This window comes from Anas acuta, chromosome 5 (assembly GCF_963932015.1).
Source record: "Anas acuta chromosome 5, bAnaAcu1.1, whole genome shotgun sequence".
NCBI classification, from domain to species: Eukaryota; Metazoa; Chordata; class Aves; order Anseriformes; family Anatidae; genus Anas; species Anas acuta.
Window position 1 is genome coordinate 30583303 of NC_088983.1, and position 18996 is coordinate 30602298.

General features: G+C 59.0%; 1 protein-coding gene across 1 annotated transcript; it reads right to left on the reverse strand.

Annotated features, from left to right (window-relative positions):
- Positions 1-7494: 7494 nt before the first annotated feature.
- On the reverse strand, positions 7495-11491 carry LOC137858123 (antigen WC1.1-like). Its single transcript, XM_068685592.1, has 12 exons — positions 11435-11491; positions 11007-11327; positions 10602-10928; positions 10222-10524; positions 9794-10114; positions 9402-9716; positions 9023-9331; positions 8565-8906; positions 8290-8442; positions 8093-8188; positions 7927-8013; positions 7495-7781 (listed from the first exon to the last, which is right to left on the reverse strand). Exons 1-12 carry the CDS (start codon positions 11484-11486, stop codon positions 7618-7620), a joined length of 2790 nt encoding a protein of 929 aa, XP_068541693.1. The 5' UTR covers positions 11487-11491; the 3' UTR covers positions 7495-7617.
- Between the last annotated feature and the right edge of the window lie 7505 nt (positions 11492-18996).

An 18996-nucleotide genomic window follows, 5' to 3' on the forward strand; every position in this document is an offset into this window, starting at 1 on the left:
CAAAACCCCACAACACCTAGGAAAGTCTGTGTTTCTGTTTTGTTATTTGGTGGAGACATAGCTGTTATTTTGTTGATCACATCCATTGGGATTTGACGACGTCCATCTTGCCATTTTATTCCTAAAAACTGGATCTCTCGTGCAGGTCCTTTGACTTTATTTTGTTTTATGGCAAAACCGGCTTTCAGAAGGATTTGGACTATTTTCTTCCCTTTCTTGAAAACTTCCTCTGCTGTGTCACCCCACACAATAATGTCATCGATGTACTGCAGGTGTGCAGGAGCTTCCCCCTGCTCTAGCGCAGACTGGATCAGTCCATGGCAAATGGTAGGGCTGTGTTTCCACCCCTGGGGCAGCTGATTCCAAGTATATTGGACTCCCCTCCAAGTGAAGGCAAATTGTGGCCTGCACTCTGCTGCTAGAGGGATGGAGAAAAATGCATTAGCGATATCAATTGTGGCGTACCACTTGGCTGCCTTTGACTCAAGTTCGTACTGGAGTTCCAGCATGTCCGGCACTGCAGCACTCAGTGGTGGCGTCACTTCGTTCAGGCCACGATAGTCCACTGTTAGTCTCCACTCGCCATTAGACGTTCGCACTGGCCATATGGGACTATTGAAAGGTGAATGAGTCTTGCTGATCACTCCTTGGCTCTCCAATTGACGAATTAGCTTATGGATGGGTATCAGGGAGTCTCGGTTAGTGCGATATTGCCGCCGGTGCACAGTTGTGGTAGCGATTGGCACTTGCTGTTCTTCGACCCTCAGCAACCCCACAACAGAGGGGTCCTCTGAGAGACCAGGCAAGGTAGATAATTGTTTAATGCCCTCTGTCTCTAAGGCAGCTATACCAAAAGCCCACCGGAACCCTTTTGGGTCCTTGCAATATCCTCTTCTAAGATAGTCTATGCCAAGGATACATGGAGCATCCGGGCCAGTCACAATGCGGTGCTTTTCCCACTCATTCCCAGTCAGACTCACTTCAGCCTCCAGTACAATCAACTGCTGAGATCCCCCTGTCACTCCACAAATATAGATGGGCTCTGGTCCTTTATAGCTTGATGGCATTATAGTACATTGTGCACTGGTGTCTACTAAAGCCTTATACTTCTGTGCGTGTGACGTGCCAGGCCATCGAATCCACACAGTCCAATAAACTCGATTGTCCCTTTCCTACCCCTGGCTGGAGGCAGGGCCCCCCTAATCCTGGTCAGAATCTTCTTCATTTCTGTGTTTGAAGGACTGTCTGCTGGAAGTTGGAGCAGCAAACTTTTCAGAGAATCCTTTTTTCCTGATTGTTTTCTTTTGCAACTCACGTACCCGTAATGATCTGAAACCAGGGCCCGGAGAGGATAAACAACATGACAGAGAGCAAATACGGAAAATAATGTACTATAATACTCAATTTGGAAAACAGGCGCAGCAGAGTTGAGATTAAAGCAATCAGCATCATGACAAGTGACTATTAAGCAGGTCTAATACTTATACCAAATTTAGTTTAACACACTCTGGTCAGATCTGCTGTTATCTCAACCTTTCGGGCCCCACGTTGGGCGCCAGAAAGACTGTCATGGTTTAACCCGGCCGGCAGCTAAACACCACGCAGCCGTTCACTCACCCTCCCCCCTCCCTCTCTGGGACGGGGGAGAGAAATGGAAAGTGAAGCCCGTGAGTTGAGATAAAGACAGTTTAATAAGACAGGAAAATAATAATAACAAAAATAATAATAACAACAATAATAATAATAATACAATGGTGATAATAGGAAAGTAATAATAATATGTACAAACAAGTGATGCACAATGCAATTGCTCACCACTCGCTGACCGATGCCCAGCCTAACCCCGAGCAGTCCGGCCCCCTCCCCCCGGCTAGCCACCCCTATCTATTGTTTAGCATGACGTCAGATGGTATGGGATACCCCTTTGGCTAGTTTGGGTCATCTGTCCTGGGTCTGTCCCCTCCCAGCTCTTACTGCACCCCCAGCCTGCCCGTTGGCAGGACAGAGCAAAAGGCTGAGATGTCCTTGGCTTAGTATAAGCACTGCTCTGCAACAATTAAAGCATCGGGGTGTTATCAGCACTCTTCTCATCCTAAGCCAAAACACAGTATTCCACCAGCTACTAGGAAGAAAATTAATTCTGTTCTAACTGAAACCAGGACAGAAACAAAAGAAAGAAACCAAAAGCACCTTCCCCCCCATCCACCCTCTTTCACCTCCTCCCCCCGAGTGGCGCAGGGGAATGGGGGAATGGGGGTTATGGTCACTCTACAGCACTTCTTCTCTGCCGCTCCTTCTCGGTCACTCTCGTCCCCCGTGCTGTGGGGTCCCACCCACGGGATGCAGTCCTTGACGAACTGATCCGGTGTGGGCTTCCCACAGGCAGCAGCTCTGCCAGAACTGCTCCAGATATGGGTCTGTACCACGGGGTCCATCCCTCAGGAGCAAACTGCTCCAACCTGGCTCCCCTACGGGCAGCAGCTCCTGCCAGGTCACCTGCTCCTGCGTGGGCTCCTCTCCACGGGCTGCAGTGTGGAACCCTGCTCCACCGCGGTACTCCATGGGCTGCAGGGGGACATCCTGCTTCACCATGGTCCTCACCACAGGCCGCAGGGGACTTCTGCTCCGGCGCCTGGAGCACCTCTCCCCCTCCTTCTACACTGACCTCGATGCCTGCAAGGCTGTTTCTCGCTCCCTTCACTCTCCCGGCTGTTGTGTGGCGCAGCATTTTTTTCCCGTCTTAAATATGCTCTCACAGAGGCACAAAACAACATCGCTTATTGGCTCAGATCTGGAAAACAATGGGGCCCTTCCCAAACATGGGGCAGCTTCTAGATCCTTCTCACAGAAACCACCCCTATGGCCCCCTGCTACCAAAACCTTGCCACGTAAACCCACTACACTGCTGCACGATGGCTTCCAGCTCCTCCTGTTTGTTACCCATGCTGCGTGCATTGGTGTAGATGCACTTCAGATGGGCCATTGCCTTATCCTTCAGCCTTGCCATTGTTCCCCCTGGCACAGCCCCAACAATCCTTGCTTCAGCCCCATCCCCCTTCTTACCTAGTTTAAAGCCCTCTCAATGAGCCCTGCCAGCTCCTGGCCCAGGATCCTTTTTCCCCTAAAAGACAGGGACCCGTCTGCGGCCATCAGGCCAGGTGCTGAGTAAAGTGCCCCCTGGTCGAAAAACCCAAGATTTCTGCATTGGCACCAGCCCCAGAGCCACGTATTTAACAGGTGGGCTTTCCGTGTCCTCTCTGTACCCCTCCCTGCCACCGTAGGGATGGATGAAAACACCACCTGCACTCCCGCTCCATCCACTAACCGTCCCAGCCCCCTAAAGTCTCTTTTGATAACCTTCAGGCTTCTCTCTTCAATGTTGTCACTGCCCGCCTGGACTATCAAAAGAGGATAATAATCAGAGGGGCAAACCAGGTTGGGAAGCTTCCTGGCAACATCCCTGACCCTGGCCCCAGGGAGGCAGCAGACTGCCCTACGGGTAGGGTCAGGCCGACAAATAGGGCCCTCTGTTCCCCTAAGAATAGAGTCTCCAACAACAATAACCCTCCTGTCTTTCTTGATGGAGGCAGTCCTGAGGTGTGGAGTCGACCTCCTCACCCTAGGCATCCTCCTGGGAACACTTGCAACCTCTTCCCCAGCACCGTGCCTGGTGGAGATCATTATCACCTAGCGTCAAAAGTCAAAAGCCTTTAAACTAGTAGAAATTACAGTTTCAAGGAGATAACTGGAGAGAAAGAAATTATTGTTAGCCATCTTCCCCGACCCCTTCGTAGAGGGGCTCCCTGAAGAAAAAGCGTGAAAGGTGTCATTGTTAAGAGTTTCTGAGGCAGGGTCAGGGGAAGATGTGTTTTCCCCCTTGTTCACTCTCCCTTTCTTCTCCAGGTTTGTTCTGGTAGCTTTCCAAAGCCTCGACTATAATTCAGATGTTCTGACAAGCTCGTCCTTCTCAGTACGTCTCCTGAAGGCACTTGAGGCTTTGTCTGGCCCCCAGCCCCGGTCCATCTCTCTCTCTCCCGTGTCCATCGTCCATCCCGTGGGGCCGCAGGGCAGAGCTGGGTCCGCAGGCACGTCCCCATGGCTCTGGGCACATGGGAAGGATGGGGAAGAGCCCAGGGCCCAGCTCCGGAGCCTTCCTTTGGCCCCAGAGCTGCAGGCTTTCCCTGCCAGGAGAACAGGACGAGGAAAGGAAGGGCACGGTGCATCCCAGGGATGCTTCCTCTGCCCCAGCACCCCCAGCGACACCCACCCTGGGGCGAGGGGATCATGTGTACCCTCAGCAAGCTGGGCAAGGACACCAAGGTGGGCAGGAGTGTTGATGTGCCTGGGGGCAGGAAGGCTCTGCAGAGGGACATGGAGCGATGGGGCGAGGCCAACTGGATGAGGTTCAAGAAGGCCAAGTGCCGCATCCTGCATGTGGGGCACAACAAACCCGTGCAAGGCTGCAGGCTGGGGGCAGAGTGGCTGGAAAGCTGCCCGGAGGGAATGGAGCTTTGTGCAGGGGCAGGATGTCCCCCTGTGCGGGGGCAGGCTCCAGTGCATCAAGTACTCGGTGCAGTCGGCTGACGACCACCTCCAGTGTCCTGTCGCAGAGCCCAGAGAGCAGCTGGGGGACGGCCAGCAGGACGACAGGGGGCTGCACGGCTGGTGCTCAGGGCTCATGAGTGCAGCTTCCCACCCAGCCTCTGGACAGCCTTCCTCCGGGAGCAGCTGGCTGACGCCAGGGCCCTCCTTTAGGGTGGTCGCTTTGCTGCTGCTGGAGCATTGCAGGCTTCTGCATAGGAGTCAGTAAGAGAAAACAGGAGTCCCTGCCCCAGTGACAGCAGGTACAAGCAACATCAAATAGCTGCAGTTCATCAGTTTAAGCACTGACTTTGCTCTGGGGAAGCACCCTGCCTATCAGATCATATGCCCTAATACGGAAAGCAGCCTTCGAAAATGCTCCTCACAGCTCTGCCTTTCTCATTAGTGCACTGCGAGTAGTTTCTGAAAGCAAAACCTGTCCCAGCAAAAGAGGCAACAGCAGTCGCCTGTCCTTGTCCTTCCAGAACTGGACAGCAGCCTGCTAAACCTCAAGATAGGTGGTGCTTACAAAGCCAGCAGTGAGCTGTTTCTTTATGGGTTTTGCTATGGGTTTTGCTGTGTCCCGGCCCTGTGGACGGTCAGGGCTGCACTTCTGAGAGGCGCCTGCGCACCCGGCACACACTTCCTCCTGCCCCAGCACCGGGCTGCACACAGGGACACGGGCAGGGAGGACTGGGCCCCTGCTGCTGGCCCCTTCTACAGCTGGGGGCTTCTGTGCTGGCCCCACAGCAGCGGGACCCCCCAGCACCAAGCTACACTCTGTGGGAACCCCTGTGCCTGCTGCTAGGCTCAGGCTGCCTCCGTCTCCTCTTCCCACTTTAGGGCTCCTTCTTTCTGCCCCCAGCTCCAGAGGCACATGTGGCCTCTTTGGGGTCTTTCTGGGTGATGCCCAGGCCACAAGCTGTCCCTGGTGTCGGACAGGAATCTGTTCATGTGACACATTCCCTCATGGATGGCGCTGCAGCCTCGGCTCTGAGCCTGTTGGCAGCATCCCCGCTGCTGCTCAAAGCCACGATGCTATCGCCAGCAGCGCAGGTGCCCCAGCAGCTGCGTGCAGTGAGAGCCGCTGTGTCCCTGGGAGGGGGAATCTGCCACCCCTGTGCCTGTACCACGAGCCTCTGCAGGGTCTTGAGATGTCCCTCCTGCACGTCTTGAGGCCAGCGCGGGGACCTGATTCTGCACGGTGACCCTTGGGCTTGTTCCAGGTGGGTCAAGGCCCCCCCCAATACTGTCTGAGTCCTGGGGTGCTGAGGGAGGCCATGTTCTGAGGGAGGACCCCAAGCTGGGGATAACCCTGTCCCCACAGGGACCTGCTCTCCTTGGGCACAGCCCCAACCCCAGCTGAGGGGGACACAGGAGCCAGGCAGGCTGCCTCCCCTCGGGGACATTTGGGTGCTGAGCCCCAGCGGGGAGGCGGGGGGGTGCGTGATGCCAGAAGCGGAGCCGAGTCTCATATTTGGGCACGGAGCAGGTTATTGGAGGCTGGGCCCCGGCAGGCAGCAGATAACCCTCCTGATAGCGGCTCACAAGGTGCCTCCGCCGCCCCCATTGGCTCCTGCCAGCGGGGGCTGCCTATATATCCCCCTCCCCGGCGCGGGGCTGCGTCTGGCACTGGGGGCAGGATGGTGCCTGCCAGGGCACTGGGGCTGTTCCTCTGCGTGCAGCTCTGCGGGGGTGAGTGCTGGGGATGGCCTTGGGCAAGCAGTGGGCAAACGGTGGGGCAGGGAGCAGCCGTGGGGCAGGTGCCCCCCGGGCTCAGCAAGGTCCCTGGGGTTGCCCACAGGCTGCTGCTGGGTTAAACGACAGCAACCTGTGCCAAGTCAAGCAGCTGTGCTGGAAATTACCAATCACAACCATCATCTGAGAAAAGGAAGAAGCAAAACCCAGAAAGAAACAGCTCACTACTGCCTTTGTAACCACCACCTATCGTGAGGCTTAGCAGGCTGCTCTCTGGTCCAGGAAGGACAAGGGCAGGCGACTGCTGTTGCCTCTTTTGCTGGGACAGGTTTTGCTTTCAGAAACTACTCGCAGAGCACTAATGACAACATTCTGTTCTAATAGTTGCAATAGTTCCATATCCTTCTTGTAGTGGGGGCCCGAGAGGTGAACACAGTATTCAAGGTGTGGCCTCACCAGGACTAAGTACAGGGGGACCATCACTTCCCTTGCCCTGCTGGTCACACCACTTCTGACACTAGCCCGGATGCTGTTGGCCCTCTTGGCCACCTGAGCACACCGCTGGCTCCTGTTCAGCCGCCTGCCGACCAACCCCCCTTGCTCCCTTCCCTCCAGGCAGCTTTCCAGCCACTCTGCCCCCAGCCTGCAGCCTTGCACGGGGTTATTGTGCCCCACGTGCAGGACGCGGCACTTGGCCATGTTGAACCTCGTCCAGTTGGCCTCGGCCCATTGCTCCAGCCTGTGCAAGTCCCTCTGCAGAGCCTTCCTGCCCCCAGGCACATCAACACTCCTGCCCACCTTGGTGTCCTCGGCCAGCTTGCTGAGGGTGCACGCGATCCCTTCACCCCAGGGCGGGTGTCACTGGGAGTACTGGGGAAGGGGAAGCGTCCTTGGGATGCGCCGTGCCCTTCCCTGAATCTGTTCTCCTGGCAGGGAGAGCGTGCAGCTCTGGGGCCAAAGGAAGGTCCCGGGGCTGGGCCCTGGGCTCTTCCCCATCCTTCCTGCGTGCCCAGAGCCATGGGGACATGCCTGCGGGCCCAGCTCTGCCCCATGGCCCCGAGGGAAAGAAGATGGACCCGGGAGAGAGACACACAATGGTGCAAAGAGCAAGGTTCCAAGCACTTGCAGGCTTTAATGGGAAACAGCACTGCACAGGAAAAGGCCGTGCTGAAAACCTTTATAAGAAGCCTGGCGTGACATTGGGCACGGGTGCGGGCAGGCCGATGGAGCCGTTTCTGCAGCGTGCTGAGGGCTGGGCAGGGACGGGTGACCACATGGGCAGGGCCAGCCCTCCCTGGGGCTGGAGCCCCCTCCTGCAGCCGTGTCCCCAGGGCCTCCTCACGGCGCTGTCCCCAGGGTGCCCATGTCAACGTCGTCATAGCCCATTTCCCCGCAGGGCTGCGCCGGGGCATCCCCGCTGTGGGAAGCGGGGGGCTCCTCGGGCACGGCCGCAGCATCGTCGTAGCCATCCGGGGGGCCGTGCACGGGCTGGGCTGGGAGGGCTGCACCAGGCAAGGAGGGGCCGGGGCTGAGGACGCAACCTCAAGGGCCATGTGCCCTCATCTCCCCAGCACCACTGCTCCATCATAGCCCCTATCCTTTGGTCCCCTGTGCCTTGCAGTCCCTACTGATTGCCTCTTGCCCTACCTGGGGCCTCTCTGGGGTTGCTCTCTTCCTTGTCACCATCCCAGTTGTCATCCTGCAGCTTCATTCCCGAGCCCTCGGACAGGGAGCCTGCAGTGGAGAAGGGGCTGCTGAGTGTTGGGCCAGGGATGGGGACAGCCCCAGGCCCTATGGACAATCGCGCTCCCACCTGTGTGGCTGGGCACTTCCTGGTACTCGGGCATCAGGCTGTAATCCAGCTCCTCGTACACGGCCTCAGCGCCGACATCCGTGGCTTTCACGGGGTCTGTAAGGAAGTACACGCTGCAACAGCATGACCCACTGTTCCCCACAGCCCCATGGAGACTCCGAAAGGGGCACCAGGGGAACCCCCAAGGCAGTGCCCACCTCGGCGTTGCAGCCGTGCGCGGTGTGCCTGCACCGCCAGGGCTGCCAGGGCCAGGCCCAGCAACGTCCCCAGGAGCACGCACAGGACCGTGGGCACCGGCACGCTCCCCGACACTGCTGTCAGTGGGGCAACGCTGCTGCTGCTGCTGGCACCTGCAGGGATGGCGAGGGGCAGCGTGAGGCTGGGATCCGCACGGCAGCAGGGGCAGGGGGCAGGGGGCAGTGGGCACGGGCAGAGCCACCTGGGCAAGCACCCCCGTGCCGGCAGCTGCTACCTGCAGTGCTGGTGGCCCCGCTCGTGTCCTCGGTGTCCTCGTCACAGGCGATGTGGGCGACCCCCTCGGGGCCGCAGGACTGCAGGTGCCAGGGCGCCGAGGGGCAGCGCCAGAGCGAGGGGGCCCCCTCCTGGCATCGCACCCAGCCCAGCCAGGTGGGGACCGAGCCCTGTGCGGGGACGGCCGCCAGCCTCCCCCCGCTGCCACAGCCCAGCTGGCGGCAGACAACGGCAGCTGTGGCGGGGCTGGTGTCGTTGGCGCACACGCGGCCCCACGTCCCCTCGCGCAGCACCTCCAGGCGCCCGCTGCAGCTGCTGCTGCCCCCCGCCAGCCGCAGCAGCCCTGCAACAACAGGGGACGGGGGGTCGCGGCACCATTGGGACAGGTGGGGCAGCGCGCACCCCACGGCCAGCGGGGCCTGCTCCACACCCAGCTCAGGGATCACAGTGCTCACCTACCTGAGCACACGGCACCGGCACCGCCGCCCTGGCGGCAGCCACGCCGTGCCGGGGCTGGGCAGGCCCAGAGAGCCGCCTCCGTCCCCGAGCAGCCCCCGGCACCCGGCCACAGCGTCCCCACGCCGGGCCCGAAGCGCTCCGAGCCGGGCGCCTCCAGGGCCCGCCCGCAGCCCAGCTGGCGGCACACGACGTCGGCATCTGGCAGGTCCCAGGCGTCCTGGCAGACGGTGCCCCACGTGCCCTCGCTGTACACCTCCACCCTGCCGGCGCAGCGCCCGGGGCCGCCCGCCAGCCTCAGCCGCCGGCTGCCTGCACGGGACAGCCAGCATGGGGCTGGGGGCACCCGCTGGGCACCCGCGGCCCTTCCTGGCGCACTCACCTGAGCAGGCGATGGCCGCCTCTGGGGGGCTGTGGCCGGGCGCTGCGGCAGGCCCCGAGGCGTTGCACTGCGCCAGGAGCTCCTCGCTGCCAGCACAGCGCAGCTCCTGCAGCTCCGCGGGGCCCGAGCTGGCGGCCGGCACAGCGTAGACCTTCTCTGACACACCGCAGCCCAGCTGCCGGCACGCCACCGAGGCAGCTCGGTCGTCCCCCGGCCCCGCAGCCACGCGGGCCCAGGCCCCGGGGCTCGTGGCCACCTCCAGCCGCCCGTCGCACCGGCTCTCCCCGTCCAGCAGCCGCAGGGGCTCAGCGGCGCCTGCAAGAGCCCGGCCGTGACGTGGGGACGGGCGCTGCTCCCCGCCTGCCACGGGTCCCCGCGGCCCCTGCACCCACCTGAGCAGTTGACGGCGGCGGCATGGCCAGGGGGGCAGGCGGGCTCCCCCAGCAGCGCCACGGGGCACTCGCCCGGGTGCCGCTCGCTCCCGCTGCAGCTCAGGGCATCGCGCCGCAGCGGCCCCGTGGCCGTGCCCGTCCCGAAATGGCCTCCTGGGGGCAGGGAGGCGGCGGGGCCGCAGCCCAGGTGGCGGCACAGGACGTGGGCGTCGCGCAGGTCCCAGGCGCTGGCACACAGCGCTCCCCATGTCCCCTGCGCCTCCACCTCCACCCGCCCGGCGCAGCCCGAGCCGCCATCCGCCAAACGGAAACCGGTGTAGGCTGCGGCGCAGAGAGGGCGCTGGGGGATGGCAGGGCAGGGCCCCCCCGGGGCACCCCACGCTGCAAGGGGCTGCCCCGGCCCCCCGGACACCGGCCCCAGCACTTACGTGAGCAGACGATAGCAGCGGGGCCAGCACAGGCCTGGCCGTGGGTCGGCCGCCGGGCGCAGCTGGCCAGGAGTGGCTCGCTGCCGTTGCACTCAAAGGCGCCGTCCCAGAGCGGCCCCGTTGCTGCCCCAAAATGGCCGGCAGCGGGGACGGCCACTGCCGTGCCGCAGCCCAGCTCCCTGCACACCACCTGGGCGGCCTTGAGGTCCACGTGGCCGTGGCAGACGGTGGCCCAGGCCCGGCCCTGACGCACCTCCAGCCGCCCCGAGCAGGCGCCGTCCCCTCCGGCCAGACGGGAGAACCCTGCCGCGAGAGGAGGGCTGCTGGGGGGGATGCACACGAGGGGGCTCCCTGCAACACCGCATGTCCCCAGCACTCACCTTGGCACACCACAGCAGTATCGTAGTTATGTGGGCTCTCATAGGGCCCCCAGCCCAAAATGTTACAGTTCCATAAGGCTTTCTCATTGCCGTTACAGTCAACAACAGCGAAGCTCAGAGGACCGTCAGCTCGGCCAAAGCGGGAGCTGCGGTAGGAGCTGTGGTAGGCGCCAGCAGCTGAGCCGCAGCCCATCTGCTGGCACACCACCTCGGCGTCCTCCATGTCCCAGGCATCATCTGCCACCGTGCCCCACTGACCCCGCAGCTTCACCTCCACTCTCCCCTCACAGGGTCCCCTGCCAGCCGCCAGCCGCAGCTCCAGCGCCTCTGTGCAGGGCCGCAAGCCTCAGATTTATGCAGGGGGGGTCCCAGCACAGCAACCCTGGCACCACCACCGCGACTCACCTGTGCATGTCACCCCCACGTCCCGATCATGGTCGCAGAAGTGTTTGCCCCAGCCATAATGGGGGCAGTCCTGCAAGGTGGCCTCAGAGCCACGGCAGACGAAGGGTTGCAGCCAGATGCGTCCCTTGCCCTGCCCAAATGGGGCGTACGGGGACGCCCGGGCCACCGCGCCGCAGCCCAGCTGCCGGCACACCACGCCAGCGCCCCGGTGGTCCCAGTCGAAGTCGTAGCTGCAGACGGAGCCCCACTCGCCCTCGTGCTTCACCTCCACGCGGCCGGCACAGCGCCCGCCACCATCCACCAGCCGCAGCTCCCCGCTGCCTGTTCAACCCCAGGGACCTTGCTGAGCCCGGGGGGCACCTGCCCCACGGCTGCTCCCTGCCCCACCGTTTGCCCACTGCTTGCCCATGGCCATCCCCAGCACTCACCCCCGCAGAGCTGCACGCAGAGGAACAGCCCCAGTGCCCTGGCAGGCACCATCCTGCCCCCAGTGCCAGATGCAGCCCCGCGCCGGGGAGGGGGATATATAGGCAGCCCCCACTGGCAGGAGCCAATGGGGGCGGCGGAGGCACCTTGTGAGCCGCTATCAGGAGGGTTATCTGCTGCCTGCCGGGGCCCAGCCTCCAATAACCTGCTCCGTGCCCAAATATGAGACTCGGCTCCGCTTCTGGCGTCACGCACCCCCCCGCCTCCCTGCTGGGGCTCAGCACCCAAATGTCCCCGAGGGGAGGCAGCCTGCCTGGCTCCTGTGTCCCCCTGAGCTGGGGTTGGGGCTGTGCCCAAGGAGAGCAGGTCCCTGTGGGGACAGGGTTATCCCCAGCTTGGGGTCCTCCCTCAGAACATGGCCTCCCTCAGCACCCCAGGACTCAGACAGTATTGGGGGGGGCCTTGACCCACCTGGAACAAGCCCAAGGGTCACCGTGCAGAATCAGGTCCCTGCGCTGGCCTCAAGACGTGCAGGAGGGACATCTCAAGACCCTGCAGAGGCTCGTGGTACAGGCACAGGGGTGGCAGATTCTCCCTCCCAGGGACACAGCGGCTCTCACTGCACGCAGCTGCTGGGGCACCTGCGCTGCTGGCGATAGCATCGTGGCTTTGAGCAGCAGCGGGGATGCTGCCAACAGGCTCAGAGCTGAGGCTTCAGCCTCAGGGCACCGATTTGCAGCACCATCCATGAGGGGAATGTGTCACATGCACAGGTTCCTGTCCGACACCAGGGACAGCTTGTGGCCTGGGCATCACCCAGAAAGACCCCAAAGAGGCCACATGTGCCTCTGGAGCTGGGGGCAGAAAGAAGGAGCCCTAAAGTGGGAGGAGGAGGACAATGCAGCCTGAGCCTCGCAGCAGGCACAGGGGTACCCACAGAACGTATCTTGGTGCTGGGGGGTCCTGCTGCTGTGGGGCCAGCACAGAAGCCCCCAGCTGTAGAAGGGGCCAGCAGCAGGGGCCCAGCCCTCCCTGCCCTTGTCCCTGTGTGCAGCCCGGTGCTGGGGCAGGAGGAAGTGTGTGCCGGGTGCGCAGGCGCCTCTCAGAAGCGCAGCCCTGACCATCCGCAGGGACAGGACACAGCAAAACCCATAGCAAAACCCAGAAAGAAACAGCTCATTACTGCCTTTGTAAGCACCACCTATCTTGAGGTTTAGCAGGCTGCTGTCCAGTTCTGGAAGGACAAGGACAGGCGACTGCTGTTGCCTCTTTTGCTGGGACAGGTTTTGCTTTCAGAAGCTGCTCGCAGTGCACTAATGAGAAAGGCAGAGCTGTGAGGAGCATTTTCGAAGGCTGCTTTCCGTATTAGGGCATATGATCTGAAAGGCAGGGTGCTTCCCCAGAGCAAAGTCAGTGCTTAAACTGATGAACTGCAGCTATTTGATGTTGCTTGTACCTGCTGTCACTGGGGCAGGGACTCCTGTTTTCTCTTACTGACTCCTATGCAGAAGCCTGCAATGCTCCAGCAGCAGCAAAGCGACCACCCTAAAGGAGGGCCCTGGCGTCAGCCAGCTGCTCCCGGAGGAAGGCTGTCCAGAGGTTGGGTGGGAAGCTGCACTCATGAGCCCTGAGCACCAGCCGTGCAGCCCCCTGTCGTCCTGTTGGCCGTCCCCCAGCTGCTCTCTGGGCTCTGCGACAGGACACTGGAGGTGGTCATCAGCCGACCGCACCGAGTACTTGATGCACTGGAGCCTGCCCCCGCACAGGGGGACATCCTGCCCCTGCACAAAGCTCCATTCCCTCCGGGCAGCTTTCCAGCCACTCTGCCCCCAGCCTGCAGCCTTGCACGGGGTTGTTGTGCCCCACGTGCAGGACGCGGCACTTGGCCATGTTGAACCTCGTCCAGTTGGCCTCGGCCCATCGCTCCAGCCTGTGCAGGTCCCTCTGCAGAGCCTTCCTGCCCCCAGGCACATCAACACTCCTGCCCACCTTGGTGTCCTTGCCCAGCTTGCTGAGGGTGCACATGATCCCCTCGCCCCAGGGTGGGTGTCGCTGGGGGTGCTGGGGCAGAGGAAGCATCCCTGGGATGCACCGTGCCCTTCCTTTCCTCGTCCTGTTCTCCTGGCAGGGAAAGCCTGCAGCTCTGGGGCCAAAGGAAGGCTCCGGAGCTGGGCCCTGGGCTCTTCCCCATCCTTCCCATGTGCCCAGAGCCATGGGGACGTGCCTGCGGACCCAGCTCTGCCCTGCGGCCCCACGGGATGGACGATGGACACGGGAGAGAGAGAGATGGACCGGGGCTGGGGGCCAGACAAAGCCTCAAGTGCCTTCAGGAGACGTACTGAGAAGGACGAGCTTGTCAGAACATCTGAATTATAGTCGAGGCTTTGGAAAGCTACCAGAACAAACCTGGAGAAGAAAGGGAGAGTGAACAAGGGGGAAAACACATCTTCCCCTGACCCTGCCTCAGAAACTCTTAACAATGACACCTTTCACGCTTTTTCTTCAGGGAGCCCATCTACGAAGGGGTCGGGGAAGATGGCCAACAATAATTTCTTTCTCTCCAGTTATCTCCTTGAAACTGCAATTTCTACTAGTTTAAAGACTTTTGACGCTAGGTGATAATGACCTCCACCAGGCACGGTGCTGGGGAAGAGGTTGCAAGTGTTCCCAGGAGGATGCCTAGGGTGAGGAGGTTGACTCCACACCTCAGGACTGCCTCCATCAAGAAAGACAGGAGGGTTATTGTTGTTGGAGACTCTATTCTTAGGGGAACAGAGGGCCCTATTTGTCGGCCTGATCCTACCCGTAGGGCAGTCTGCTGCCTCCCTGGGGCCAGGGTCAGGGACACCAATGCACGCAGCATGGGTAACAAACAGGAGGAGCTGGAAGCCATCGTGCAGCAGGCAGGCTACGACTTGGTTGCCATCACAGAGACGTGGTAGGACCGGTCTCATGACTGCAGTGCTGCAATGCCTGGCTATAAGCTCTTCAGAAGGGACAGGCAGCACAGAAGGGGTGGTGGTGTGGCTCTCTATATTAGAGAGTCTTTCGATGTTGTAGAACTCGAGGCTGGGAATGACAAGGTCGAGTCCCTTTGGGTTAGGATCGGCTGGGACAACAAGGCTAGTGTCCTGGTCGGGGTCTGCTATAGACCGCCGAACCAGGATGAGGAGACGGATGAGGAGTTCTACAGGCAACTGACAGAAGTTGCGAAATCTTCAGCGCTTGTTCTCGTGGGGGACTTCAACTTCCCTGACATACCCTGGAAGCACAACACAGCCCAGAGGAAGCAGTCTAGGTTTCTGGAGAGCGTGGAAGATAGCTTCCTGACACAGCTGGTTAGTGAGCCTACCAGGGGTGGTGCCCCGCTAGACCTTCTCTTCACAAACAGAGAAGGACTGGTGGAGGATGTGATTGTCGGGAGCTGTCTTGGGCAGAGTGACCACGAAATGGTGGAGTTCACTATTTTTGGCGAGGCCAGGAAGGGGACCAGTAAAACCGCTGTATTGGACTTCTGGAGGGCTGACTTTGGGCTGCTCGGGACACTGGTTGGTGGAGTCCCTTGGGAGGCGGTTCTGAAGGGCAGAGGGGTCCAGGAAGGCTGGGCGCTCTTCAAGAGGGAAATCTTAATGGCACAGGAGCGGTCTGTCCCCATGTGCCCAAAGACAAGCCAGCGGGGAAGAAGACCGGCCTGGCTCAACAGAGAACTGTGGCTTGAGCTTAGGAGAAAAAAGAGGGTTTATAATCTTTGGAAAAGTGGGCAGGCCACTAGGGAGGACTATAAGGATATGGCGAGGCTGTGCAGGGACAAAATTAGGAAGGCCAAAGCTCATCTGGAGCTCAATCTGGCTACTGCCGTTAAAGACAACAAAAAACGCTTTTATAAATACATCAACACAAAAAGGAGGACAAAGGAGAATCTCCATCCTTTACTGGATGCAGGGGGAAACTTAGTGACAAGAGATGAGGAAAAGGCAGAGGTGCTTAATGCCTACTTTGCCTCAGTCTTTAGTGGCAATACCGGTTGTTCTCTGGATACCCAGTACCCTGAGCTGGTGGAAGGGGATGGGGAGCAGGATGTGGCCCTCACTATCCATGAAGAACTGGTTGGTGACCTGCTACGGCACTTGGATGTGCACAAATCGATGGGGCCGGATGGGATCCACCCGAGGGTACTGAGAGAACTGGCAGAGGAGCTGGCCAAGCCCCTATCCATCATTTATCAGCAGTCCTGGCTATCGGGGGAGGTCCCAGTTGACTGGCAGATAGCAAATGTGACGCCTGTCTAGAAGAAGGGCCGGAGGGCAGACCCGGGAAACTACAGGCCTGTCAGTTTGACCTCAGTACCAGGGAAGCTCATGGAGCAGATCCTCTTGAGAGTCATCTTGCGGCACTTGCAGGGCAAGCAGGCGATCAGGCCCAGTCAGCATGGGTTTATGGAAGGCAGATCCTGCTTGACGAACCTGATCTCCTTCTATGACAAAGTGACGCGCTGGGTGGACGAGGGAAAGGCTGTGGATGTGGTCTACCTTGACTTCAGCAAGGCTTTTGACACTGTCTCCCACAGCATTTTCCTCAAGAATCTGGCTGCTCTTGACTTGGACTGGCGCATGCTTCGTTGGGTTAGAAACTGGCTGGATGGCCGGGCCCAAAGAGTCGTGGTAAATGGAGTCAAGTCCAGTTGGAGGCCAGTCACTAGTGGCATTCCCCAGGGCTCAGTGCTGGGGCCGGTCCTCTTTAATATCTTCATCAATGATCTGGACGAGGGCATTGAGTGCACCCTCAGTAAGTTTGCAGATGACACCAAGCTATGCGTATGTGTCGATCTGCTCGAGGGTAGGAAGGCTCTGCAGGAGGATCTGGATAGGCTGCACCGATGGGCTGAGGTCAACTGCATGAAGTTCAACAAGGCCAAGTGCCGGGTCCTGCACCTGGGGCGCAATAACCCCAAGCAGAGCTACAGTGTATGAGATGAGTGGTTGGAGAGCTGCCAGGCAGAGAAGGACCTGGGAGTGATGGTGGGCAGTCGGCTGAATATGAGCCAGCACTGTGCTCAGGTGGCCAAGAAGGCCAACAGCATCCTGGCTTGTATCAGAAACAGTGTGACCAGCAGGGCTAGGGAGGTGATCGCCCCCCTGTACTCGGCTCTGGTGAGGCCGCACCTCGAGTACTGTGTTCAGTTTTGGGCCCCTCGCTACAAGAAGGACATCGAGGTGCTTGAGCAGGTCCAGAGAAGGGCGACGAAGCTGGCGAAGGGCCTGGAGAACAAGTCCTACGAGGAGCGGCTGAGGGAGCTGGGCTTGTTCAGCCTGGAGAAGAGGAGGCTCAGGGTCGACCTTATCACTCTTTACAGATACCTTAAAGGAGGCTGTAGCGAGGTGGGGGTTGGCCTGTTGTCCCACGTGCCTGGTGACAGGACGAGGGGGAATGGGCTTAAGTTGCACCAGGGGAGTTTTAGGTTAGATGTTAGGAAGAACTTCTTTACTGAAAGGGTTGTTAGGCACTGGAGCAGGCTGCCCAGGGAAGTGGTGGAGTCACTATCCCTGGAGGTCTTTAAAAGACGTTTAGATGTAGAGCTTAGGGATATGGTTTAGTGGGGACTGTTAGCATTAGGTCAGAGGTTGGACTCGATGATCTTGAGGTCTCTTCCAACCTAGAAGTTCTGTGATTCTGTGACTTGCGTATTGTGAAAACAGAATTTCTTTTACGTACAGCACATACTCACAATTGATACTTTGCCAAAGTAACGAGAACGCCACCAGCATCTACCCAAAACTGTTTCTTCTTCCCACAAAGCAAGACTTGAATTCACAGTAAGGCACCTTTTTCATACAGCCTGTTGTTCACTCTTAACAAATACTTGCAAACATTCTTCAGAGTCAGCCTTACCTGCATGCACTTGAGCTTCTGAGGTTGCTTGGTTTTAGTTATTATTATTTTATTATTTTTTTTAGGGCTGGGAAGGAAGCTTAGAATCCATGTAAGTAACTTGACTGAAAACAGACCAGGTGAAGGAAGTCCTCAAGCTCCCCAACACAAAGCAACTGTAAGACCCAGGAACACTTACCTGCCAGCTTCTGAACTTGAATCACTGCCAAACTACATCATGGGAAAGTAGCACCACCAGGGTTTTCCTGTCCTGAGAAGGCACCACCAACGTAACTAGCTCATAGAGTCTCCAAAACTATTTCACAGAGATGGTAGAAAACATGAAGAAAAAGCAGCCTACTGGGGAACACTGAGAACATTTCACCAGGACAGTAGAAAAGCACCCTAAGTAACCTGAGCCTCAAACTCCCCTGGAGAGGCAATTCCACCCATAAGTCCTCATGCTTCCTATAGAGCAAAGGTCAAATGATCCCCACCTGGCAGATTTCACTTCACAAGGGTGGAGCCAAGAGACCTTGTGGAATAGGCTCCTCTACCTGGCTTCAATGTTTTAGGGTCAATTGCTCTTTATGGCTAATAGAAATAACCTGACAAGGGGCTTAGTGGTTAGAGTTGACCTAATGAATTAACTACAAAAGGTGCGTAAGGGTCATACTTCTGCTAGTCATTCTTTGAGGAAAATTAGTACAGAGCCTGTTATAATAAGATAAATAAATATTACTAAAAAAAAAAAGACCTAAAAGGCAAAATTGCCATCATAGATTTTCATCTGTCTAGTCAAGACAGACAAAGAATATAGCAATCAGGAAGACTTTTCTTGATGTTAATGTTATTTAAATTTGCTTTCCTAAGACCTCTTCTTTATGCAGGACTTTTCAAAATCTAGCGCCGTGACCTCTGACTGCAGTATTTACTTTGGCTGCACATAAACTATCACGTATAAATGCCAGGATCCGGATCCTCACTCCCTATTCAGGTCAGGGACCGGGCTGAAAGTTTTGACTTTAATTTGGTTACATGACTACATTCCTGTTGTCGTGGTTTCTCCCAGCCGGCAGCTAAGCACCACACAGCCGTTCGCTTGCCCTTCCTCTTCCTCCTCTGAGCAAGGCTTCGGTCGGGTAGTGCTGTGGAGCCTCTGGCTGAGCTGTGCGGGGACACATCCCCCTGGGGATGGTAGGGCTTGGGGAGCTGCCAGGGCCACAGCCCGGCTCCGTGGCGGTGGGGAGCACGGGACGGCACAGCCATGGGGCCCGCAGGTTTCCTGATGGGATACTGGGGCATCTCTGCCGCCTGCCCTGGGAGCGCCAGTGACCGTGGCCTCGCTGTCTCTTGCAGTTGGTGGCATCTCTGCAGTGCCCTGCGGCCATGGACGGGTCGTCAGGCTGGGCCTGTGTGCTCTGTCGTCACGGCCGGGATGACGTGGCCTACCTGCTGCCCTGCCTCCACCAGCTTTGCTTGGGCTGTGCGCTGTGGTGGGCCAAGAAGAAGCCGCGCTGCTCCCTGTGAGGGGGCAGGCTCCAGTGCATCAAGTACTCCGTGCGGTCGGCTGACGACCACCTCCAGTGTCCTGTCGCAGAGCCCAGAGAGCAGCTGGGGCACAGCCAGCAGGACGACAGGGGGCTGCACGGCTGGTGCTCAGGGCTCATGAGTGCAGCTTCCCACCCAACCTCTG

What these genes read in the sequence shown, in the direction of transcription:
- LOC137858123 (XM_068685592.1), bottom strand. Translation starts at nt 11,486, where the DNA reads ATGGTGCCTGCCAGGGCACTGGGGCTGTTCCTCTGCGTGCAGCTCTGC. An exon ending in CGCTGCTATCGTCTGCTCAC is followed by an intron (nt 10,115 to 10,221) that starts GTAAGTGCTGGG and finishes TCTGCGCCGCAG; the next exon opens with CCTACACCGGTTTCCGTTTG. An exon ending in CAACCCCAGAGAGGCCCCAG is followed by an intron (nt 7,782 to 7,926) that starts GTAGGGCAAGAG and finishes TGCCTGGTGCAG; the next exon opens with CCCTCCCAGCCCAGCCCGTG.